The 26,471-nt window shown below is 39.9% G+C and overlaps 2 protein-coding genes and 1 pseudogene across 2 annotated transcripts; 1 reads left to right on the top strand and 2 right to left on the bottom strand.

The window, feature by feature from the left end:
* Positions 1-458: 458 nt before the first annotated feature.
* On the bottom strand, positions 459-11,242 carry LOC143886901 (Cwf18 pre-mRNA splicing factor). Its single transcript, XM_077391073.1, has 5 exons — positions 11,087-11,242; positions 10,537-10,701; positions 2,224-2,359; positions 2,028-2,142; positions 459-879 (listed from the first exon to the last, which is right to left on the bottom strand). The coding sequence occupies exons 2-5, from the start codon at positions 10,692-10,694 to the stop codon at positions 821-823; spliced, it is 468 nt and encodes a 155-aa protein (XP_077247188.1). The 5' UTR covers positions 10,695-10,701; positions 11,087-11,242; the 3' UTR covers positions 459-820.
* A 730-nt stretch (positions 11,243-11,972) lies between these two features.
* LOC143886350 (NDR1/HIN1-like protein 6 pseudogene) lies at positions 11,973-13,661 on the bottom strand (annotated as a pseudogene).
* Positions 13,662-14,991: 1,330 nt separating this feature from the next.
* On the top strand, positions 14,992-26,298 carry LOC143886895 (Tetratricopeptide repeat (TPR)-like superfamily protein). The gene is made up of 6 exons (XM_077391065.1): positions 14,992-15,240; positions 20,087-21,633; positions 22,153-22,723; positions 22,805-24,666; positions 25,421-25,543; positions 26,089-26,298. The coding sequence occupies exons 2-3, from the start codon at positions 20,331-20,333 to the stop codon at positions 22,620-22,622; spliced, it is 1,773 nt and encodes a 590-aa protein (XP_077247180.1). The 5' UTR covers positions 14,992-15,240; positions 20,087-20,330; the 3' UTR covers positions 22,623-22,723; positions 22,805-24,666; positions 25,421-25,543; positions 26,089-26,298.
* Positions 26,299-26,471: the final 173 nt, after the last annotated feature.

Below are 26,471 nucleotides of genomic sequence, written 5' to 3'. Positions count from 1 at the left end.
CATAAAAATAAAAACTCGACGGCAATAGGAATTCAAAATAGCTAGCTTTCGTAAGGGAGCCTACTGTTTTTTTTTCTTTGAATGGTTGTAAAGGAGTCTACCTGAGACTAGAAATACTAAAAGACTGATCCTTACATAGGGGCAGTATAAAATTATCACAGAAAACTACTTGCAGAATATTTTTTTTATGGTACTACTAGTAGAAATATAAAGTCCTAAGTTGAAAACTATCAAAACAAACCATGTAATTCTGTAAAAGCACTGAAGATGTAGTAGTAGTCCGGCCATATTCATCGGTGGAAATCACTGACCCACCCCTGAAATGATATGTTGGAACTCCATCCATGCTTTGGATGGGTGCCTTGATTTTTCGCTGTGGAAAGTGCAGACTAGTGTTCACATTCTGTAAAGCATCATACCGCACTCTCCCAGTTAGGCTAAAAAATATTATAATAGACTGGAAGCAAAAAACTATAGACGCTGAATTCCAGGTGAGATTGAGTAATGTTCACATTCTGTAAAGCATCATACCGCACTCTCCCAGTTAGGCTAAAAAATATTATAATAGACTGGAAGCAAAAAACTATAGACGCTGAATTCCAGGTGAGATTGAGTAAACATGAACAACGATTCCTCTGTATGCATTTACATCACCAATATATTAAATGTATGTGTCTTCTGCTTTCAACCTGTTGTGTTTCTCCGTGAACCCAAGGCTCTTCTAAATTCCAGTGCAATTGAATTCATTTCTGCCAGAAATTCTATCAAATGATCCCCCTGAAAATGTCAACAATGACCCAGTCACTCTCAGATCCTCCTCCTAATCTTCACCATTTTCTTCAGCTGCGACTTCGGCATCATTCTGCTTTTGCTGTTCTTCTGCAGCATGTATCACAAACCAAATCCATTGCATTATAAACCACAATAAATGATTGAAGGATAAATAACTACTTCTCATTGCCTTAGGCATAAAAGCACCAATTGCTCTTTATTTTTTTGTAAATTATGTATAGCTCCTTGCAGTGCAATTTTTGAATGTCATGATCTTGAAAACTCGACGTGGCTTTACCACAGCCAGGCTTACCACACGGACATGCATTCAATGAGTTTGAACAGACAGAATCCAGTAACTTATCAGATGGAGATAGCCCAAATTGATGAGAGGAAAATTTCTGCAATATCCCTTATTTGTTCTGACTGTCAGATTTAGTCATGAGGGAGAGAGAGAGAGAGAGAGAGAGAGAGAGAGAGAGAGAGAGAGAGAGAGCTCAAATGATGGAGCTTTATCCTTTCAACAGTATAATATTATTTAGAAGAAAAAAACAAGGCCAAGGTTTTAAAGAGAACATTGAAGGGGCAACCACCGCATGGTGTGTGTGTGTGTGTGTGTGTGTGTGTGTGTGAGAGAGAGAGAGAGAGAGAGAGAGAGAGCCACCTTACACATGGCAAATGTGTTTGATAATAAGGGGTGCTGACCTGGTGGGCAACTGCATAGAAGGGCCATAACCAAGAATAATGGCAATCGGATGATCCTAATTCCAAATTCAAAATCACCTGATTGGTGTGGTTATTGCTTATTGAATAAATGGTTCACATGTTTTGCTAATTTCTTTATAACCATCCATTTATGGGGCACCATTCGGATGTCTGGGCTAGCCTGAATCCTGGGATTTTTGGGTTATGGATCATTCACAACATTACCAACTGCTAACCAGATCAACAGCCCTGTCAACATACATGTGCAATGTGTTTGGTGAATTAAAAGAAAATGAAAACAATTTATTGAGCAGGGCACCAACCTAACCTGGTTTAGAGGAAGTTGGACATCAAATATGAACCATGGCAAGTTAGCAATTTTGAGGAATCCCTAACTAAAACAAAAGCATGGCTTGTGTCAGCCACCCAAAAACTGTCTACTTTTTGAGCAACTAACTTCATCGAGACAAATTTTAGATCCCATCTTGGTACTTTAGCCCAGAGGTAATGAGCAACTAGAAGTGTAGTTAATGAACAGGGCTATTACTTACCCATAAGTTGGAAGATTGCTTTCTGAGTGCGTCTTTCGAGCTTATCGAGCTTCTTCTGCACATCCCTCCGAAGATCCCAATTTGGCTTCTTTGGAGCAATATTTACAAATGGGTCCTGCAACAGTAAATACAATTACGACAAAGGGCACATAGCAAGCCTACTTATTAACCCATAAATGATCAGTAGATTCCTCACCTCAATTTTTTCAGATGGTGGAGGAGCTGCTGCTGCAACTGGGTCTTCGAACTTTGGTAACACTGGTGGAGCTAACTTACTCTCCTGAAGCTGCTTATCATGAGGAAGGTAGTTCCTAAACTTCACGCTGGGTTTCCTGCAAAGCGATTGTGATAATAATTGTTTCACAAATGCAAACCACTAATATATCACACTTTCCTCTTATGTGAAGGACACTATTTCTGTGATTTAATTGTTTGACAAATGCTACCCAGTAATATATTGCATTTACCACCTAGGTGATATGGACACTCCAGTTTTCACAAAATGGGTTCAGAAAATTAAATGACGAATGCGGAAGCCCTTCTCCTCTGGCTAAAATCTAGAAAAACATCGCCCCGCCTCGTATCAAGGGGTTCCTATGGACTTTACTGCTCAACGGCATAAACACCTGTGAAAGATTGAAGGCTCAGGGATTTCAATTAGCGAATCGCTGTGTTTTGTGCAAATCGGCGGAAGAAAATTTGGATCATCTATTCCTTCTCTGCCCATTTGCATTTAAGGTATGGATGGGAATTTTCAAATTCTTTGGTTTTTCATGGGTACTCCAGGGGAGCATATGTTCTGTTATCAATAATTGGTGGGGTGTGTTGGCCGGTCGGGTTGGTGACACCATGTGGCTATCAATCCCTTATGCAATTGTATGGCACCTATGGGCTGAGCGTAACAATCGCATTTTTAATGGAAAGGAGCGGGGCTGGTCAAGGATAATCTTCGACATTAAACTCACCATCATAAGCTGGGCTAAAGCAAGAGGAGGTATCCACTATTCCACCAGGGATTTGATTAGAAATTGGGCGGTGGCGATCTCCGAGCGGAAAGCGGTGTTTCAGTCACTGCCTCAATGGATACCTCCCCCTGTGGGATGATTTAAACTTAATTTCGACGGCAGTTCTCGTGGTAACCCTGGAAGGGCTGGTATTGGGGGCATTATCCGGGATCATTTCGCTAATATTTTTATGCCTTTCTCGGGGCCATTGGAAGACCGCGACGCGAATGAAGCGGAAGTGTCGGCTCTCTTGGTTGGTTTGCGGTGGTACGCCCAGAATGATCATGGACCTCTCATTGCCGAAGGAGACTCATCTAATACCATTGCGTGGGCTGCTAACAAAGCTTGTGGTCCTTGGCGTCTCGCTTTCAAGATTGATGAGATCAGGGATTTGGTGGCAACTATTCGACCTGTGCTCAAGCATACTCATAGATCGGGTAATGATATTGCGGATGGGCTTGCCAAGGAAGGGGTGGATTGCGACTCTTTGCTACTCTCCTCTAATTCTGTGATGTAAATATCTTTTGGGTTTCTGTGGCCCTCTTACGGGTGGGGCCTTTTCGCATTGTCATTGTTGATCTTTGGGATGTCTCATCCCTTTGTACTCTCTTTGATATAATGCAATTTTCGTTACCTATTCAAAAAAAAAAACATGTTAGGTCAGGTAAAACCCGACCCGCATCGACCCGACCTGAAAATACAATGGGTTGGGTTTAGAAATCATGGGTCTTGGGTAGTTTAAAGAAAAAAAACATGAAACCCGACCCAACTTGTGTAGGTGTACTATGACATTTTTAATTATCTCTTGAACAACATAGCAAATTATTTTTCAATATATTGATATGATTGTTTTCATTGAGGTGATCATGTTTGTGATGTGGAAATATAGTTTCCTTCTTAAATTTATACAATTACATAAATTTAGAGATTTTTGGTGTGAAGATTTGTTTTTTTCTTCTACAACGCGTCAACGTGAAAAAACCCGACCCGACCCGAGATATTTCTCGGGTAGGGTAGGGTTCTTCAAAACCCGACCCGCCCGACCCGAGTTGCACCCCTACCTAGTATGCTACAAAAGTCACAACTACTCTTATAATTCAAAAGAGCTGAAACTGGTGATACTCAGCAATACCAAATCACGAACAAACATTTAGTTAAAGGTAGATACTGAAAGGTCCAAAAAAATCCGAAACGAAGTAGCAAACAGATAGAAGTATTAGCTACATATAGCTTGGTTTTAAGATAAATACCATAAAAGAAACAACATGGAAAAAAGCCAGTCTATCAACAATTGGAAACTTTCCAAGAAACAATATTCCAATGCCATATAAAATGGCAATTTAGCAAAGTAAAACTCAATAGTATGTTATATCTTAAGCATTTATACATGAAATAACAAATTTTGAAAACTAGGACCTCAGATAACTCACGTATTATGGAGTACAATAATTTTGAGAATTCACCAAATTCATTTTAAAACAACCATCACCTTAAAATCAGAACCTCAAAAAGTGGTCATTTTTTTTTGCACAGAATGTATTAGCCCATAATGCTTTAGAATAAAAATTCTTGAGTAACTGGCTAGACTTCCACGACCTGAGTTACCTTTTTTTTTTTTGAAAGGTAACAATTTTCATTCCAATAATCTCAAGAGTACAACCGAGGGGACAAGCTGCCCCAAAATGATCAGACTCTAAGGTTACAAGCAAAACATAATAGAGGCCCATGGCGATACAGAAAGAAAAAGAAAACCCCATACAATACAAGCAGAGAGATCAAAACGATGCCAAAAGCACTGAGGGCACCCAGGAAGGCAATTATCCAACACCATGGGGAAGGCAATGAGTTACCTACTTTGCTATTGTGATGCCAAATTGCATTCCGAGGATACCATGATCTGGTTCCATTATGATTTGTGATAATTTGGAAAAAATGGTTGAATTATGAACCCATAAGGGGCTGTTTGGACGCAATGAAATTTTAAGACTGTCTGAAATTTTAATAGACTGTCCGCTCCAAATAATTCCTTCCATTGAGTTTAACCATAGTAATCATCGATCCTATATGCTCATTTTGACTATTTCCCATGTGAGTTATTACTCTTTGACCATAGTAATCATCAATCATGAGTTTTGCATGGCTTTCTTCCATGAGTTTCCATAGTAAGCACCAATCATGGGTTATACATGGCTTTCTTCCATGAGTTTCCATAAGAATCACCAATCATGAGTTATACATGACTTTCTTTCATGAGATTTGAGGCACAATTAAGGGGTACATCATGGCAGTGCTCGAGGAATTCTTTGGAGGACAAAGGTTAAATAAAGGTCCAGGGGCCACTTCCATCTCTCTCATTCCCGAAAAGGATGGGGTGAGATGCATATCTGATTTTAGACTTACCAGTTTGATGAGAAGCGTTTATAAAATTTTGTATAGTGTTGGCTGATAGATTCAGGAGGGTGTTGGATGGGATTGTCTCCAACAATCAAAGTGCTTTTATTCAGGGTAGAAAAATCATAAATGGTGATTGATGCAAACCTTGGCTCTGATACCAAATTGATGTGAATCCACGACAACCAGGAGAAAGAGAAAGAAAGAAAGAAAAAATAGGTAATCAAGATCAAGGTCAAGAAAGATCAAGATGAATATCAAGAAAGAGGGGTGATAGGAGTAGAGAAGGGCAGCAGTTTATGCACCCAACTAAGAAGGGAGAAGAAGGAAGAGGAGAAATGACTAGAAAGAAAACGAAATGAGAGGAAAGAGAAGAGAGGGAGAAAAGGATGTCAAAAGTGTATATAGCAAGCAAGTGTATATAGCATGCAGGTGTATCCTTTGCAAGGCGGCTGAAGAATCTCAGGACCATGTTCTCCTTCACTGCCCCGTGTCTTTGACTGTGTGGTGGGTGATTATCAGGAGTTTTGGTTTCTCTTGGGTCTTTCACAGATCAATCTCAACAACCTTGCTTCACTGGCCTAGTAGCCCTTTCGGTGAGTCAGGTCGATCTCTGTAGAAAATGGTACCTTTCGCAATACAACTCAACTCAACTAAGCCTTTGTCCCAAACTAGTTGCGGTCGGCTAATGAATCCTTTAGAAAATTTTCATGAAGAAGGTGAAATGATCTACCCGGCTCAAATTGACTAAATCTAATCCTGACACTAGTTGGGTTCGTCTACATAAATCATTTTCTTCCATTCTCTCCTATCCAAGGTCATATTCTCTGTTATGGTCCTAGCCCTCAAGTCTTTGCACACTGTTTCCACTGAAGTTGTTTTCGGTCTGCCCTTAACTCAAAAATCCATCAACTTGGCACGAGTCACTTCTTCTCACTGGAGCTTCCAAAGGCCTACATTGGATATGCCCAAACCATATTAAGCAGTGCTCTCTCATCTTCTCCTCAATTGGTGCCACCCCCACCTTTTTACGGATGTCTTCATTTTTAATTCAATCTAACATTGTGTGGCCGCACATCCATCTAAGCATTCACATCTCCGCTACACTCATCTTATGCACATGTTGCTTCTTGGTGGCCCAACATACTGAGCCATACAGCATGGTTAGCCTCACAGTTGTCTTATGAAACTTTCCCTTCAGCTTGGTAGGATTTTACGGTCGCAAAGAACTCCTGGAGCATGCTTCCACCTCAACCAACCTGCTCTTATTCTATAGTTAACATCATCTCCAATCTCCCTTTCCTTGTGTAGGATTGAACTGAGATAACAAAAGATATCCCTCTAGGTACCTCTTGTCCAGTCATATTTACTACACCCTCACCCTGCCTCCTTACCTTACTAAAGTTGCACTCCATATACTCTGTCTTAGTCTTGCTCAGTCTAAAATCTTTGGATTCCAAAGTAGTTCTTCATAACTCCAACTTAGCATTAACTCCTGCTTTGGTTTCATCAATTAATACTATGCCATCTGCAAATAACATACACCACGGCACCTCGTCCTGGATACCCTCCGTAAGTTAATCCATAACTAGAGTAAAAAGATAAGGGCTTAGAATTGATCCTTAGTGAAGTCCTATTGTAATTGGAAACTCACTAGACGTGCCATCCGTAGTTCTAACATTAGTTACTACTCCATCGCACATATCCTTAATCATATCAACATATTTAGTAGGCAATTTTTTCCTTTCAAGGACCCACCACATAACCCTCCTGGGAACCCTAACATATGTTTTCTCCAAATCAATGAAAACCACATGAAGGTCCTTTTTATTTTCTCTAAATCTCTCCATTAACGGCCTAATCAAGAAGATAGCTTCCATAGTCGATCGTCCGGGCATGAAGCCAAACTAATTCTGTGACACCTTAGTCTCTTTTCTAAGTCTATGCTCAATTACCCTCTCCCAAAGTTTCATGGTGTGACTCATTAGCTTAATTCCCCGGTAATTGGTGCAACTCTTATTCTTATAAATAGATACTAATGTACTCTTCCTCCACTCATCAGGCATCTTCTTAGTCTTCAAAATATTGTTAAATAATCTAGTTAACCAAACCAAACCAAACCCACATCACCCAAGTCTCAATAGGAATACCGCCAGGCCCCATAGCCTCACCTAATTTCATCTTCTTCATAGCTACTCTTACCTCTAATGTTAAGATTCTACGAACAAACCTCCGGTTTGTATCATCAAAAGCGTCATCAAGTTAGCCCAAATTCACTATTGGTTCTTCGGTAAACAACTTATCAAAGTAACTTCTCCACCTTTCGCAATAATATGGCATATTTGGCAAGAGAGAAACATGAGAATCTTTGTAGACAAAGTTAAAAGCATCGCCAAGATCGTATCCGAGATAAGATAGAGCTCATTTCTTGGGCTAGGTCGATCAATCTTTTGGATTCATATTCAGTGATAGACATTTTGAGAAATTGGCAACTAATCATTTGGGAGAAAAGAGTTAAAAGTCGTCCCTCACCATCTTGGAAGCCGCCCACTCGTGGTTGGGTAAAACTTAACTTTGATGGTAGTGCTAAAGGCAAACTAGGCCCAGCAGAGATAGGAGGTCTTATCCGTGACGATGAGGGAAATATAATTTTTTCTTACTCCGGACCAGTAGGAAAATGGTATATTAATCATCATTTTGGTCCCTTGATAGTGGAGGGAGATTCTTCCAACGTCATTGCTTGGGCAAGTGGAGAAGCCCCGAGTCCGTGGAGATTATCGACCATCATTTTGGAAATTATGGCTGTTGTAAGGTCATTCGCCGGAGTTTCTTGCATATTTTCAGATCCGCCAACACAACAGCCGATGAGCTTGAAAAGGCTGGAGTGGATATCCGTCATACAGTGGAGTTTTTTCTACAGTTGCACAAGCACGGTTGGCTGGTTTTTAGAGAACTATTGTATCTTTTACAATCTCTTATTAGAAAGTTACTTGAGTGATGGGGGGACACCTTGTACCCTCCATCCCAATGTATGGGGTTGTTTTTAATTAATAAAGTCACCTTCATTAAAAAGAAAAGGATGTCAAAAGTGAGAAGGATAAGCGGGAGTCGTCTTAGAATCTCAACCAAAAAGGGATGAGAGGAAGATGAGAGTAGTAGAAGAAAGAAAGATTAAGTGTTTAAGGGTAGAAACTAACCTGTTATAAAGTATCACACTTCAAAAAGGCATCACACGCAATCAATATAAAAAAACATAAAATTTTATTCATATTCAGTTGCTTTGAGGGCCAATAGGCCTTCCATATTTATAGGTGATGCTAGCCATAAGAAAATTTAAAAAAAAAAAATCATAATCCAACTCAAACTCCTAATAACCTAAATATTCACATTACATGGACTTTTTCTACCACAAATAGACTACCAGGACTTCCCTTAAGTTGCAAGGTAGACCCTTTTTTTGAACGGTAGGTCTATCAATGATGGGGGAAAATAAGGAGCCCGGTCGAGGGGGTCGAGACTACATACAATGATAACTACAAACAGAATGTAGTATTTACATGGAGAAACTATCGATCATGGGGGAAGAAAAACGAATACCTCTAAGCTATATCCCTCTTGACCCCGTCCCTTGCTAGGCAATCTGCATCACTATTAGCTGACCTCCTAGTGTGCTAGATTCTAACTAGGGTCCCTTCAAGCCGATCTTGTATCTCATCGAAGTAAGCCATCAACCTCCACGGTGGGAGATGTGATCAATCCAGCCATCCGATGACGTTGAGTCTCCCTCGACTTCACTCGCAGAAAGGAGACGAACAACGAGATTCCTCTAAGATATTTCTAAAAACAATAACTTATAAAAAAAAGAAAACCCAGTAGTGAAGAATCTTTCATGAATTTCGGCCATGATTTCGTACTGAAATGTTTATGTGAATGTACTAGATTTCGGCCGAAATTTCGTACCGAAACTGAAATATTTCCATTCAGCTGATGACCGAACCCAAAATTTAAAACCGTGCTAGTAACTACCATAAGCAGTAAAAGGATCTACACTAGTTAGAATTTGTCAAATAACTAATTTTACAAATAAGCATATTGTAAGAACTTGGTGGATATGATGAAGTAGTAGACCACTCATCAACAAATAAACTAATCCTTAGATTGAAACATGGAGGCCAAGTTTGACACAACAAACAGAATAACTTATAAAACGATTAAATCAAACCCACTTTATATAGTCGTGAATAAATTATATCTCTATCGTCCTTGAGCAATTTTTTTTTTTTTTTTTTTGGAATAGTGATAAGGTTTCTTTAATAGAACAAAGACTGAGGAGGTCAAACCAAAAGGAGGTCCAATCCCTCGGAAGACCCTTCTCTAGCTAGCCTATCAGCCACACCACTGAAGGATCTTCTAACGTGATGAAATACAATCAATAAGCCTCCCACTATATCTTGGATCTCGTCAAAAAATTGGGTGAATCGCAAAGGATGGACTTCAGAGCCACAGAGCCATTGGATGACATTGAGGAAGTCACTCTTCACAATAACCCTATCCAAAGAATCTCTCACTAGCAATTTTATCCCTTGATGTGCTACTTGCACCTCCGCCTCACTGGCATCATCAAACCCTATAGGATCTGTGAAGGCCCAAATAATTGCCCAGTGTGGTCTCGTACAATCCCCTAGTGCCTTCGGGGCTGGGGTTGCCCAAACTAGATCCGTCAAAGTTGAGCTTCAAAAAGTCGAGGGGAGGAGGCTCCCACTCTTGCACGATCTCAGGCCTCTTCTATGTCCTATAGCAAATCGCTGTCCATCCATCCCACTCTCGCACATCTAGTATCTGATCTATATATTTGTGCTTGCATCAAATTAAACCCAACATGCCTAATAAATGTAACACCACTACTAGCACTGCCACTACAGTATCTTCCCAAAGTATGAAATCATTGGACTAAAACAAAATCTCCTATTTATAAATTGCAGTCTCATCCAGAATATGTGCATTTGAAGAGTAAAGCAAGGTAACATATGATGAAAAAAAAAGTACATTAAACTTAGCCATCTTATTCTTATCAACAAAGTTATGAAGGAAATGATACAGGATAAAAGACTCACATCTGTTCATCGGTCTCCTCGGATTCTTCTGGTTTACCTTCATCCTGAGCTGAATCTTCATCTGTATTGCTTAGAAGCTCTTTGGCTGCTCTAAGAGCCTTCAGCCTCTCACGGCGCGCTGCGGCCGCTTGTTCCATTGAATCCTCTTCAGCAGTCATGATTTTCCTATTACATAAAATCTAGGGTAATCAGAGAGACCCCTTTGAAACTAAAAAGTAGATTCTTCAAAGTTTCGGGTCGATTTCTTCCCGAAACTTGTATTGCTTAACGCGTGTGTTGTTAATGTTCGCTCGGGGACAGAGACTTCTACCCACTTCAGAGCAATTTGATTTGGCCTGAAGAGAGAAGGAAGACTCTGAAATCAAGAGCGAGAATGTTGAAATTCAACGTTTTCTGTTCGATTTAATGGGGGATTAGGGTTTTCGAGGGTCTGGCCTCGAAATTACATTGTACCATACGCTTGGTAATAGTGAAAGATTAAATCGGAAAGAATAATCAGCATAGCAAGAATAAAAGGAAATTATTATAAAGAAAAGTTGTAGATACCTACCTTCAATATAAAGATCCGAGGTGAAAACCCTAGTGAGAACCGAAAAAATTGAAGAGAAAGCTCTTATGATAATAACTGTGGCAGAGAGTTTTATTTTTAAAGATGAGATGCGTGGGTTCCTCGTGTAATTTCCCGAGGATGGAAGTGGCGGCAAAACATAAGTGGGTCCAGCTGTTTGATGATCCAAACCGTTCATCCCAAGATCATAACGCTTAGGATCATCTAATGGAGAAATTCCTAAAGTGGGACCAATGAATAAATGGTCAATCTCACTACAGTAAAAGGATTTTCAGTAGCTAACATAAGGCATTTTTGGTTTTGTTATCAACTCACCACTCCCTATTCAATATTGAGTTCAATGCACAAAAGGAAAAGGAAAATAGCCAACCGGCCGGAACCTAATTAATTTCAGGAACTGATAAATCCGCCCCTTTTAATTACCCAGCAACAGTGTATCAATGACTGCAGCAGGGCTGACGCACTTCACGTCAAAAGGATTCAATGGGGTTGATTGCCACGTACGCTGGCCCCGGGTGTCCCAAGTAATCAAAAGGGGCGGACATATCACTGCGTTTAGTTTCTCATGGTTTAGTTTCTCACAAAAGATTTCCAATCAATTCCATCTCTCATTTTTCCAATCAATTCAACACACCACTCCCCATTCAATATTTGGTCATTTTCACTGCATTAGTTGTGTTCATGGGGAATCAACGTGGCACCAAAATTCATTCATGTCTTTTCTAACAAAACGGATTCCGAGCATTGCTCTTTTAACCCGAGGAACCTAAAGTAGCACGGAGGAGGACATGGAATCTTGTCTCTAACCCACTAAGATACAAGAAAAGAGGAAAAAGAAAAAACCCTTTAACCGTGTACAGAAAAAACAAACGCAATTCAATCCATCATTTATTACACAAATATATACAAAAAATACATAGCAATAAAAAAAATGGAATAAAAACAAATAACATCTCCATTTCTTCTAGAGATAAAAACAATAATCAACCCTGTAACTACAAGAATAAAAGAAAATACAATCAAGAAAAAACCCTCAGCTTAAATTTACATCTACTACTCCTGATATTGATCAGATTATTAGCGCTTAAGCGATCCACCACCAACATGCACCTTACCTTGAACCTATTCTTCCACAACTTCAGGGTCCCAAATTTGACTTTCACAGGGACACGAGCTCTAACACCAAGCGGAACGCTGCCGGTCCGTTGCTGCTCTTGCACTGCTGCCATCAGCCCGCCTCCAAACGGGGTCTGACCCCTCAAAATTACATCAAAAACAGTGATGTTATGATGACCCTGGTAGAATCTGGGCAGAGTTCCATTACAAAGACTAGTATTATTGTACCACACACTAAGCCTACTCCCTCCCAGGTAGTATATACCAACATGTTTGTTGGGATTTCGGGCGGTGATCGTCACATTGAATTGAGCTGAGATGCTCATGTCGCTGTTGAGTTGGAAACTGGCGACTCTCAATTGATCGATGGAGTACCTCGGCAGCTTTGGCCGGTAAGCAAGGAAAAGGATGCCGATAATGGCTCCCATGAGGATGATGAGGATGAGGAGGATGCATGATGTCCAACACAAGCACCTACACCAAAAACCTCTCTTCTTTGGGGGGCTTGAGGGTGACTCAGGATTTGGAGTATCTTGCTCGACTGGATCACCTGTAACTTGGTCAATTGGATCACTTGTAATTTCCACAATTTGATCACCTGTATCTTGCACAATTGGATCATCTTCATCTAGCTCAATTGGATCGCCTTTATCTGATCTCCACGAGTCGGTTGGCATCAACAGGGCCGTTGGTTGCGATTCGACATCCTCCTGTTGGGATTCGGCATCCACAGGATGAATTCTTTGAGGTTCTGCCATGACACAAGATCCCAATTATGGTTACCAAAATCCTATATTTGGTGTGCAACTCCTTCCTAGCAATCTCCCTAATAGTTCCCCTGTTCTTGGGGTCATAAGATACTTCTCTTCTACTGATCCTCCTCAACTCTTCTGATAATCATACGCCTGTCTCCCTGGCGAGACCTTGGTAAAGGCATGGGATTGTTTGGCAATGATGTTATATAGATTTTTGAACTGGAGGGTCTTTCTTCCTTCGGTGACTTTTGAGGTTTATGTTTGTTCTTGGCCTAGAAATATTTAGTTGTCTGAGCCCATGCTATGTATGGGTGTTAAATGGTGGGCCCCACACATCAAAACATGGGGTGTAAAATAGTGGGGGCCATCATATGCATGGGTTTGGTCAGAGCTGATTGGCCCACCAGATTAAGGGTGGCTTCCATCCATGCTATGCATGGACATCAAAAGTTAGGCCTCACCATATCAAAACAAAACATGATCAGGTATAAAGAAAAGGGTTTCTAATAAAACTTTTGCTTGGACAGAACAGCAGTGACAATGGAAAGAGAGATGGTTAGTATATATTATAGACAGACGTGGAGTGAGTTCTCAGCTTCCTCACCTAATAAAGTACATCATAAATGAGGTTTAGCTGCAGAGGGATTCCTACCACGTGAATGACTCTTCTTGCACTTTTCTCTTCATTCATGTCGACTCATTGATAATATCAGCTTAAAAACTCTGAACTTCTTTTATAGAAGGTTCCATTTCCTCTATTCATAACAAGCGTGTACTGACACTCAGAGAAAGACACTTTGTTTCTTCTTATGCATTGGGCACACTGAATTAAAATATAGGTAGCGTCGTAACACGTAAGGAGTAGGGCGATGAATCTCGTGCTTGAGATTATAGAAGTATATTTTCCCTCTTAACAATCGATTATTTATTTAGATTATTCTATAATGATTAAGACAAGAGCATTGACACATGAGAAACGTGGATATGATGGTCGAGGGCATTGATCGAGTGAACAAGCTAGTGAATTGATGTATGAACAAAAAATGACACGGGCCCATTAGATTTGTACCAGCCACCTTTAATTTTCAAAATAAAATCCTTCCTAGCCTAGGAGGATCTCACAGCAAGGGGTGATCCAAGAGGTTGTTGTTGAATCAAAGCAGAACTGAAGGAGAAAGGGAGATCAAAAGGACACTAATGAAGCTCGGCGGGCCCTACAAGTGATGAGGAATCAACAGAATACATAAGTTGGGCCCGCCATTTAAAATGATCGAAGCCTATTAATCATCCTCATCAGCTAATTATCGAAGGAGAAAACCAATAGCGTGGGCCGTTAGGATACATGGATTTTACAATGATGAATTATAAAATACGGGTTTTTAGCTTGGATACAAGGATTTTATAATCCAAGATTTTTAAATCCTGATTTTACAAAAAAATATGAATTTTATAAATTAAAACCTGGATTTTATTAGCTAAATCTAATGATCCATGTAGGTTGCAACAGGGTCGGGTTGGGTTTTTCAAAACCCTAGCCCAACCCTGGATCCCATTATCTCAGCCAAAAAACTTTAACCCACTGCCCGCCCTACAGGGCTCAGGGCGGCCTTGGCCAACCCTGCTTGGGCAGGGTCGGGCCAGTTTGGCTCTGATTGACCCTAGTGCAAATACCTGTTAAGAGTGCCAAAAATAAAGCAACCACATATCATGTAGAACAAAATGATCAATAAACAGAGAAAGGGAACAGAATAAGACAATATGATTTCAACAACATGACGGGCAGTAGAGACAATTAATAATAATAATCAAAAGAAACATCAATCCAAAATAATAGAAAACATTAGCAAAAGAAACATGCATAGATGGTTCAATCATATAATAGAAAACTTAGGGTCAGGCTGGGTCAGGGTGACCCGAGGCATTAACCCATAACCCGATCCGACCCTGAGTCAGGGCCTAAAAAATGAACCCCGGCCCGCCCTTAGGTTGGAAATCCAGCCCAAACCCTGTTCGGGCTCAGGGCTGTCAGGGCCAAACTTGCACCCTTAGATCCATATATCCAAACGTCCATAACGTTAATCTAGGATTTTAAGTATAAAATCCAGAATTTAGAACCTCTCTCCCACCCAAATATTATTTTTAAATCCTGTATTGAGAAAGAAAAAAAACATTCCCGCTCTCTATCTCATCCCTTCGCCTCTGTCGGCCTGGCCGCCATTTCAGCAACCTCATACATTTCAGCAATTCTGCTCGTCTCTATCTCAGGTTCGTTTTTTTTTTAATCCGAAACGCCACTGTGAAAAACGCTCAGAACTAGTGGGAATAAAAATCAACCCAAAACTGGTATCATTGTTGTGAAACCCCAAGGATTTCCGCCTCTCTCTCTCTCTGTATTTTTTTTTCCACCATAGTCCGTTCAACCAAACATGGGATTTTTAACTTCCAGGGAGTTTTTTTTCCCACCAATCTCCCAGGAAGTTGATTTTTGGAAGAGAAGATGAGAGAGACATGCTCTAGCTCTTAGAATCCAACTTTAGAAGAGAATATAAGCAGTAGGAGTCATTGCTCACCAACTGTTTGATAAAATTCCAAAGTCAATGTGGCTGCATTTTCTTCTATTTTGTCGTATTTTTCTTCTTATGTTATCGTCTGAAAGGGGCTTTTGCAACTATAAAAGGAAATAGAAGCAGTAACTTGAACCCCAATATTCGAAAAATTATATAGTTTTGCTCCCGCTTCTCCGTCTTCTTGTGTTTTTTGTCTGAAAGGTTCAACTTTATTAAAAAAACATCAATAACGTTGCTCACCATTTGTTCAACAAATTTCCAAAGTCAATGTTGTTATTTCTTCTAAAATTTTGTCCAATTGTTTTCTTGTGTTTTTGTTTGAGAGAGACATGATTATTTTGCATTCGTATGTGTTAGTGTAGTGCGAACATGGTTTTACTTCTAATTACTTAATGAAGACACCCATAATAAGGGTATCCGAAGAGATGTACAGCCACAAGGATTTGTTTGGACCAAGATGTTTTTTTTTTTTCTCATCTTGAATGGTATCTCCTCGTAGTTTAACTTTATTTTTTTATATGGTTCTATGTTTATACATAGATCAAGTTAATATGTATTTAACTATCATTGGAATTTCTAACTAATTTTAGTAATTGATAATATTTAAGAAATTAAACATTAAAAATCATAATTACTGATTTTTGAATCTAGGGTTGCATCCAAACGACATAATACTAAATCCTTGGAAATTACTTTATGCTATCCAAATAGCAATTTTTTAAAATCCAAGATTTAAGAATCAAGTTTTCTCCAATCCTAGATATTGAAGAAATCTAGATCATAAGTACCTCAGAAGGCCTATATAGAAAGACATCAACCGGTTTAGCATGGATAAGTACTCCTCTAGTCCTTCCCCCTTAGTTAAGGGCAATATGTTCAGTCAATTATAGTATCTCAGGATCACAATAGTCGAATGGGATGAGGAAGATTTCATGTGCCCCGATAGTTGGGAGTCTTATGCATGTGTTGGTCTGTACCCACATGTTATAGCATTTGCAAGTGGCATGCTTGTGAGATACCAGAGTGACCCTGGTTTGAATCACTGGAAGACATCTAAGAAGGTTATGCAATACCTGCAAGGGAGATCGAATTTTATGTTCATGTTTAGGAGGTCAAATAGCCTTGAAGGGATCGAGTACTCTGATTCTAAATATGCTAGATGGCGAGACAACTACATATTCACTTCTAGTTATATTATTGTTAATGCTTGTAGGAGGGCCTATTTCCTGGAGAAGCATCAAACAGAGAATAACTGCTTCATCCACTATGGAGGCAGAGTTTATTGCGTGTTACGAGGCTTCGGCTCATGCTTTATGGCTGCGAAATTTTGATTCAGGACTTTAGGTGATTGATTTCACTGAGAAGCCACTTAAGCTTTTCAGTGATAATTCCGCTGCGGTATTCTTTTCCAAGAACCAGTCTGGAGATGGTTCGAATCATATAGATTTCAAGCATCTTGTTCTGAGGTCTAAAAGAATGCGTAAGTTATCAGTATCCCCAATGACTTCATTGCAAAAGGCCAGTAGGGTCCAATCATCTAGGAGCGGAAAATCTCTAAGGTGAAGAAGCTCCGTCATTCGTGCGTTACTACATTCCGCTAGGTTCTCAATACGTTAGGTCCCTCGGGGAGGTTGCTTCCTAGGAAGCGTTTGCTTGACGTTCTTTTCTCTCTTCTCTAGGCCTAGTATTCCCCCCTCTCCTGCCTTTGTGCTTGGTCTTGGTCTTGGGCTTGGCCTGGCCTGTTTCCAGCTCACTAAGTGTGAGATAGAGAGTTCAAGATCAGCGTGTGTCTCTGAAGCACATAACCACCACACTTATGTTGGCAAATCCCTTGACTAAATGCTTGTCACCAAAGTTGTTCAGAGAGCATGCAAGAAGCGTGGGTTTGGTGGACACTTATGATTGTTGGTAATAGTGGGAGTCCGCATTAGGTATTCGATACATTGGTGTGATCACATTTTGGTTTATTGATTCGAACACCGGTTATTTTCTGTTGCTCCATTTGTTTTTTTCTTCCATGTTATATGGATTGTAATAAGAAGTAGAACGTTTGATTGACCGCTTTCGACCATGTTTACTTTTTATGTATATTCAAGTTTGTGAGGTTGCTAGTAATATAATTGTAGGTTAGGCTATTTGTTTGAATGTATGGTCTAATGGTTACACGATTTCTTATTAATAATTTTATTGAACGAAATTTTGTGTTTTGATGAATGATTTGTATACATCACCTAAAATTATGATCCTTTTATTAGTCCTGCAGATCTTTACAAGCCAAGTGAGAGAATGCTAGGATTGATCTTAATTGTTGATGGCCTTTGCAAAGATCAATGTCGTGTAGATGTCTTGTATTATGACATTATATAGGACCCTGTGACGAACACGCGGGTCGAGCTGTGCGGTTAGCTCACTGGGGTGCCGGGGGCAGCTCACCCAGGTCGAGGTGTGGGGCAGCATCCCGTTAGGAAAAAATTTATTTTCTGTTTTTTCACTAAAGTGTATTTCGATAAATTTCTCCATGTGGTGGCGTTGATATATAAGCCACATGTCAGGGTTGCGGGATGAGGTTTTTCTTTTTGTTTCTTGGCCAAGAAGGAGAGAGTTGCTAACCCTGGATCGAAATAGTGAAAATCTTCCCCCCGTGGACGTAGGTAGTGCCGAACCACGTAAAATCTTGTGTTTCTTGTGTGATTATTTCTTTGCATCATTCTTTTGGTGTTTTGCTGCACATCGTGTTTGATCTGTGTTGAGAAGGTATTTCTCGGGTTTTTTGTCTACAATCAACAATTGAGATCATTGGACCATGAGATATTAAAATCATAAAGTGTTTGATTTTCATCATTCTACTATGATAGTAGACCATTGCACCCTATGTGTTGAGTCGGGAGAATGAGCAGATCATCTTCTTTTACATTATAAAGTCTCTAGAGAAGTCTGGAGTAAACTTTTAGAAGATTTGCCATTGCTTGGGTATTTTTGAAAAGGCTAGTTGATCTTTTGCAAAGTTGGTCTTTAGTACCTTGGAAGAGAAAAGGTAAAATCCTTTGGAATGTGTCCTTGTTAGCCGCCATTTGGGTTCTATGGAAGTCAAGGAACGCTAGAGTGTTTAAAGGTATCTTCAGAATCCCGGATTTTCTCTTCATCAAAGTTGTAGCTCTTCTGATTTCATGGGTGAAGTTTCTCCCTTCAACTTTGTTTCTGCTTATGACCTTTGGGAAGGTTGGAGAATGCTGTGCAGTGCGGTGCAGTCCAAACATGCAGTTATTCAAGAGTGAGCATATCCTTAGTTGGACTTTGTTAAATTTAATTTTGATGGTTCTAGCTTGGGGAATCCAGGCCTAGCAGAAATTGGTGACTTTTTAAGAGACAATCTTGGGGAGGTTCTGTGGGCCTTTGCTGGCCCTGTTGGGATAGCCAACGCTACGGAGGCCGAGGTGAGAGCAATTCACAAGTTTTGAAGCTTTTAGCTATAGACCGGGTGGACCATACAATAGTTGAAGGAGACTCTCTAAAAGTCATTAGGTGGCTAAAGAGATCTCAAAAGCCCCCTTGGAGTTTTGATCGTTATTTTGATGAATTGTTTGATTGGATGGCCCCCTTACTCATGGAAGTTTCAGCGTGTGCACCATTTGGCCAATTCAGGCCGACCGTTTAGCTCGAGGAGTCTCTAAAGATTCCTTGGCACTATTTGACTCCCTTCCTTCTTGAATCCCTTCTTTAGTTTTGTTTCTTAGCTCTCTATGTTGGTCTTTTCTCGATTTTGTATCTTGACCATCTCGGTCATCTTCTTTTCTTAAATAAAATTTGCTATCATTTTCAAAAAAAAAAAAAAAAAAAAACCCCGGCTCCGCGCTCTTTCTTTCTATGTTGGACGATGCCGGGGAGATAAGGGAATGCGTCGAAGCGGCAAACAAGGTCCCCTTCACCCATCACCCATCTGGACTAGCCGCGCTGTCAAAAGCAGAGCCATAGCAGGTTAGGGCCTAAAAAAAAAATCATAATGAAGTGGAAATTCCCCTCCTTGGGCGGATTCCTCCTTTTGCTCCTCAGCGGGGTATTAGCAGCCGTTTCCAGTTGTTGTTCTCCTCCCAAGGGCAGGTTCTTACGCGTAAACATTTTACTACGATTCTTATCGGCAAAGAACCGTAAATGAAATGAAGGAGTTTTGAGAGGAGGAATAGGCATGATGAGGAGCCTAATTCCTATCGTCAAAACCTTTTATATATACCCCCTCAATGTCCCTTCTCATGCACAATCCAAGTTAAATACTCTCGAGTCTCTTCTTATGGCCAGATAATTGAAGTCTCCAAATTTATAGCTGCTGACTGTTCGTTATTTCGTTTTCTTCTTATGATATGAAATGATTCAGTTTAACCATGCTGCAATTTTATTTCTGTAATTTCAGTACAATTCATTGCTATTGTATTCGTTTGAGATATGGAAATAATTTGTCGGGATTTTCATGTGTTGTTAGGAAAGTTTTATATGGTTCTTTTCATTAATGGGAGTAACTTTGTTCTTTGTTTTCTGTATATTTTCTGCAGTGGTTCTCTGATGTCGATGTGGTTTCGAGAATTTCCTTCACACAGCTAAACTTCATATCTGTCGAAGCAAAACGAAACACAGTTTCCCAAAATTTGTGTCTGATTGTTATGGGGGGAAAGTATCTAAGACCCTTTTAACTTTTCATTTGACTTGACTGCGGACCTCAATTTGTTACAATAGCAATCTCAAAGTTATCTTTGAATCGTGCGTGAGGTCTAGAGTTCTTAGATAATTTCCTTTAACATGGCTAACGTAATTTGTAAAAAAATTGAGACCCAATTTGTCCCCAGCATCTGTGCCGCCGTTTTAAAGGGAAACTGGCTAGATTTATCAAAACCCCAGACAATTTCTTGCTTGACATCATCAACTGTAAACCGCATTTTACTACATCTTTCAGTAGAGGGATGCTCTCTTTCTTGGGCATTTTTCAAATGGGTTGAATCCGTTCCTCATTTCCAGCACTCCCTACAAACTTACTGGACCATGATTCATCTTCTCACCAAGCAAAGACAGTTCAAAGAAGCACAGAAATTGCTTGAGAGGATTGCTTTTAAGGATTTCCTTTCGTCCCCTTCAGTTCTAAGTTCACTGCTGAGCATTCACCAGGAACCTGATTTGAATTCACACATTCTAAGTTGGCTTGTAATCGTTTATGCCCGATCAAAGATGATCCAAGACGCAGTTCAGGTATTTGAGCAAATGAAACTCAGTGGACTCAAACCTCATTTGCATGCATGTACTGCCCTTCTCAATGCTCTCGCAAAGGCTAGACTCACTGCCATGGCTTGGAAAATTTATAACGAAATGCTTCGGGTTGGGGTTGTCGCAAACGCTTACATTTTCAATGTCATGATCCATGTTTGCTACAAGTCGGGTGACGTGGATAAAGCAGAGAAATTGGTAAATGAGATGGAACATATGGGTATATTTCCTGATCTGTTTTCTTACAACACGTTGATTTCTTTGTTCTGCAAGAAGGGTATGCACTATGAAGCTCTGGCCATTCAGGAACGAATGGAAAGAGAAGGGATTTGTCCAGACATTGTAACATATAACTCCCTTATCTATGGGTTCTGTAGAGAAGGTAGAATGAGAGAGGCATCAAGGCTCTTTAAGGAAGTTAAGGGTGTGGTTCCCAACCAAGTAACTTACACCACACTAATTGATGGCTATTGTAGAGTGAATGATCTTGATGAAGCGTTGAGACTGCGAAAGGAAATGGAGGCGAAAGGAGTGTTCCCTGGAGTGGTTACTTACAATTCCATCATCCGCAAGCTGTGCGAAGAAGGGAAAATGAGAGTGGCACATGATCTATTGAATGAAATGAGTGAAAGGAAAGTTGAACCCGACAATGTCACCTGCAACACCTTGATTAATGCTTACTGCAAGAGAGGGGATATAGGATTCGCATGGAAAATCAGGAATAAAATGTTGGAGGCAGGATTGACCCTTGATCAGTTCACTTACAAGGCTTTGATTCATGGGTTTTGCAAGGTCCACGAAATCGAAAAAGCTAAAGAAGTCCTCTTTGAGATGCTGGATGCAGGTATGCTCAAATACCAATGGTTTGATATAGTAGTTGCAATAAGTGGTATGAGCTATATAACTTAGACATGGACATATGTGTTGGTGTTGGTCACAACTCAACAATCCCTGAAAACTGATAAGCCAGCATGTTTATAGACTTCATATTGAAAGGTACTTTACTATATAAATACTAGTTTATAAAACCATAAGAATTAGCAAAAATGAACTAGATAAATAAGAAATATATCAAAACTCTTTATGGGTGGATACGTAATACTGAAACACAAGAAATATAAGTTGAAGTTTTTCTTTTTTTGCATAGAACCATGTTCATGTATGTCCAATTAGGTAATTTTGAAAAAATGGGGTGTCTTTTATACAACTGGAAATATTTTCATCACGTGCTGTATTGATGGGTGCATAATACCAATAATCCTGTTTACTTTTTTTCTCTCCTTGTTGTATTGTTTTCATCTTCTTTTCTGACAAGGCTCTCAGGATTTTTTCAGCTCTAATTTTTCTAAGACACTGCATGCAGGATTCTCTCCAAGTTATGCTGCTTATTCATGGCTTGTAGATGGTTATAGCAACCAGAAAAACGAAGAGGCAATTCTAAGGCTCCCCGATGAGCTCACAAGAAGAGGACTTTGTGTAGATACTTCTGTTTACAGGGCACTAATACGGAGGCTTTGCAAGAGAGGAATGATCAGTTGTGCACAAAAGGCATTCAATCAGATGCAAAGAAAGGGTCTCTTGGGTGATGCTCTTGTGTACACCAGCCTAGCCTATGCGTACTTAGATGCTGATATGCCATTTGCAGCATCAGAGATGTTTGATGACATGGCAAAAAAACGGTTGACGATTACTGCTAAGATTTACAACTCTCTCATTGGGTCTTACGGGGATGCAAATGGCAGATTAGATTTGTTCTGGGATCATGCCATTGAGAAAGGTCTGATTGAGAAGAAAGTTTTTAAGATGTTGCAGCAATCAAAGTTAGAGTGTTAAAAGTGTTCTTTGCATGAATGTACTGAATGAAGTCTGGGTGCTCATTTCTGACAGTGCCTTGTGAAAGGATCATTCCAATTACCTCATTAGTCATTACCAAGGTATCATGCATTTTTTGGCTGCGCCTAAGAAATGGGTTTTGTTATCCATCAATTTTTTAGTATTTATCTTCAAATTTGCAGGTATTGGGAGCGCACTTGAAGCTGGACTCAGCTTGTTTGCATGTGGAACAATCAGCTTGAACTGAAATTACAATTTTTGAGCAGCTACAGAGTGCAGATTGGGAAATTTTGATGAACAATTGCTATTCAGATGCCAAGGGTAAAGATGTCAGAATAAGAGTTATTTTGGAATGTACCAGTTGTGTCCGAATTGATTTAAATAAGGAAAAACTCCTGTTGGCAATAACTGATAAGTACTAGCCTCCCAAGTGGGATCGTCAAAAAGTCTATGGAGCCCAATGTGCTGCTAAGGGCTGATCCAACATTGTAGGCCCATGAAAATGAAAGCTGGGCATGGGCATAAAGGCAATTCCATATATATGTTGACAGCATGTATCTATTGATGCAAATGCTAACAGTCTATTATACATAATAGCTACGTGCAGTGGGGGCTGAAGGTCAAGATTACCCCAAAGTGGATCCCTTCTCCTCCCGGATTGGTGAAATTCAACTTTGATGGCAGCTCTAAAGGGAATCCAGGTAGGGCGGGAATTAGAAGCATATTCCCTGTTTCTAATGTCCAGAAAATCTTATCTTTTTTAAGGGTTCTTTGGTGTCTGAGATGCAAATGAGGCGGAAGCTCGGGCTTTCTTATGTGGTTTAAGGTGGCATTAAAATGCTAGTTTGGATCCCTTAATTATAGAAGGACTCCTCTAACGTCATTGCTTGGCCTGCAACAAGGCACCGGGACCGTGGCGAGCATAATTGACGAAATTAGAGATTTAGTCTCAGCCAGTAATCCTTCACTGCAGCATAAGCTGAGATCGTTGAACTAGAAAGCCGACAAGCTCACAAAAGGAGGAGCAGACAGGGAGGGTGAAGTGCTGGTCATATCGGGCTGATATGGAGTTTTCCTATCCTGTTATGCATTGGACAGCGGTGTGATAGGATGCAAGTTTTGGCTGCCCCTTACCTTGAGATTATACTAACAGTCACTGTAATACGGCAAACATACTGTTTAGCTGCTCTGTTTCAGGTTGAGGTAGTGGCTATCATATATTCATATGACAGTGTCTGGAATGGCTATGTAAGAATGTTGTTATCTGTGGGACGCCTTGTCCCCTTGACTGTAGTACCATTTCAGCTTTAATAAAATCGTAACCTTTTTCGAAAAAATAGCCAAGTGAATGCTAGATATGTAGCTTGTTTAATATCTATATATAATAACACAGCAGCAGGCGTAAGTTCTTTAGCATTCTGTTATGAAATTGGATGCAAAATATGGAATACATTTTAAATTTGTTCTGCTAGGCAAGTGATGAATATGTTGAAAGAGGGAGACAAAAATACAACAGAAGACAGCAGCCCAGCAAAAGGAAGATGAAATGACAGAAAACGGGATGGCTCAGCGAGAGGACATCCTAGGGAAAGTAAATAACAGAACTAGCTAGATAAGATCAGCCATGAGGACTAGATCAAACAAGCGAACCAACTGATACTAAGCAAATTATGATAGATCATCATCCGGAAATCCACAAATTTCATGGAGGATTAGATAAGTTTTCATAATGGAGGATACCAGTCTTAGCAAGCCAGTCATCTGCCCCATTTCCTTCTCCGTAGATGTGATAATTTTTCCAAGAAATTTCAGAGAGAAGATACTTGATCTGACTGATCAAATTGTAAAGTTTGTGAGGAACAGTTCTGTTTCTAAGAATAGAGTTCCCAACAAATGTGGAAGAACTTTCTATCCACATGGGAGTCGGCAGAAATCTTTTGTTGGCGAGGGGGAGGCCTTTATGTATAGCAGAAAGCTCTGCAGAAGAAATTGGCGCTTGTCTAACCGTGGAGCAGAATCCATCTTTGGTGTACACCACAGCACAGTAATAATTTTCAGAGCTCATTTTTCTTTCCATGAACTCACTAAATTTGAATTCCTTCGCCCAGCAATTTGGGTGAGTAGGAAGGAGATCTTCCCACCCCCCAATAACTGAATACGTTTTTTCAATGTTATAAAAATTGGTTTTCTAATTCAACACTGATTTATGGCGGACTTGTGCATTGGGCATCTTTGCTCCATTTGTAGACTTGCAGCTTTCTGTATCCCGTTAAGGCCAATGGTATTGCCAGCCACTGGTTTTGGGTGGAAAGACCTGAACATAATTGGGGGAAATACCAGCCCCAGCTTTTGTTCCTAATTAGATAATTAAAACACAATGATGTGCTTTTAAACTTTTGCATTAAAAGGGTGCAGTTTTCGCCAGTATCTTGAAAATATCTGGGAAAGCATTTTAGAAGTATCAACAAGAAAGGTAGGCTAGGGATTGAGAGTATAGCTCAATGGTCAAGGCTTTGTTCTTCAACCTGGAAGTTGGAGGTTCAATCCCAGCTTACATACCAAAAAGAAAGAAAAAAGAAAGATAGGATGTGCAGGCTTTCAAAAAATTATGATCTTATAAATATGGTGCTTTCCTTTCTTTTTTAAATTGGGGGTGTATGCAAGTTTTGATAATCATGATTGCAAAAGTATGGGCTGATCAGGCTTTCAAGAATATTAATTTTCTTGGGATACAGCTGTAGTTTTTCAGTTTTTATTTCCTTCTGGGTTTATTCTGTGTGAAATATTTCCAATTTCAGGCATTTGTAGATACCCTGCACCCTTTCTGGAACATCACCTGTGCTGCAGGAGTTACAGTTTAAGAAGACATGGCATTGGATCCCCTCTTGAAGTGAAGATTTGAACCCAAAGACTGAACCAAGGTAGCACATTGATCTTCAAACTACAACTAGCCTATTTTGCTTGCGAATGAAGTGAGTGCATAAGGGTCTTCTGCTCATTCCATTTCTTTGTTACAGAACCAATGCATGCTTAAAATTTTCCACGCCAATCCAATGTTTTCTATCTGGCATAATGAGATATAACCCTGCCAAAATGTCAACAGTAATTATTTAGCAGATGTAATTACACGTGCTGATTATGGTCTTGTTTTAACCTTTTAATGGTGGAAGAGATTCCCAACTTGGAAGTTGCCTTGTCCTCAATGAGGAGGCACATTTAAAAGAAAGTCTTGTTCTCATTTTACTGTTTTATTTTATTCTATTGTTTTTCCTGGCTGAATCTCTAGTGTGGTTGTGAAGTTCTATCCAACTGATATCAGAGCAGGTTAATTCCTGCATTGATTAGCGTTAGACAAGCTCGATTTGGGCTTCCTTCTAACTGCTATCACTGCAAGAAATTGAAGTCGTGAGTCTTTGGGAGTATGGAAGTTCTCCCATCAGCTTCACAATTTTTTTTATCTCTGTAGGGAGGTGGACGTCTCCTTCTCATGTCTCGAGGGAAGCAAATGGGTTAGCTGACTCTCTTTTGAAGGATGATCTAGGAATGGATTCTCTTGTTTCAAAGCAGAACTTACCTCTGTATCAACATTCTGTTTCTCATTATTCTTTGTTTTTGTTTCTGTCTGTATTCATCTCCTTTTATCAATAAAATGCTCATTTCTCCGACCAAAAAAATATTTGGGTGGAGGCCAGGGCTATGGGAATGTTCTTTGCCAATCCTCCAGCTGAATGATCAGCACAACAGTTTGTATTTAATCACATGCACATGGATATCAAAATACTTGAGCGGCTGAGTTTGCAACTGTTACCAGATAACCACTGGATTTATGTTTGCAACTGCCTCAGTGGG

This window comes from Tasmannia lanceolata, unplaced genomic scaffold (assembly GCF_043159265.1).
Source record: "Tasmannia lanceolata isolate RefF3 unplaced genomic scaffold, GAP_Taslan_0.1 ptg000011l, whole genome shotgun sequence".
NCBI lineage: Eukaryota > Viridiplantae > Streptophyta > Magnoliopsida > Canellales > Winteraceae > Tasmannia > Tasmannia lanceolata.
This window is presented reverse-complemented; position numbering and strand designations above follow the sequence as displayed.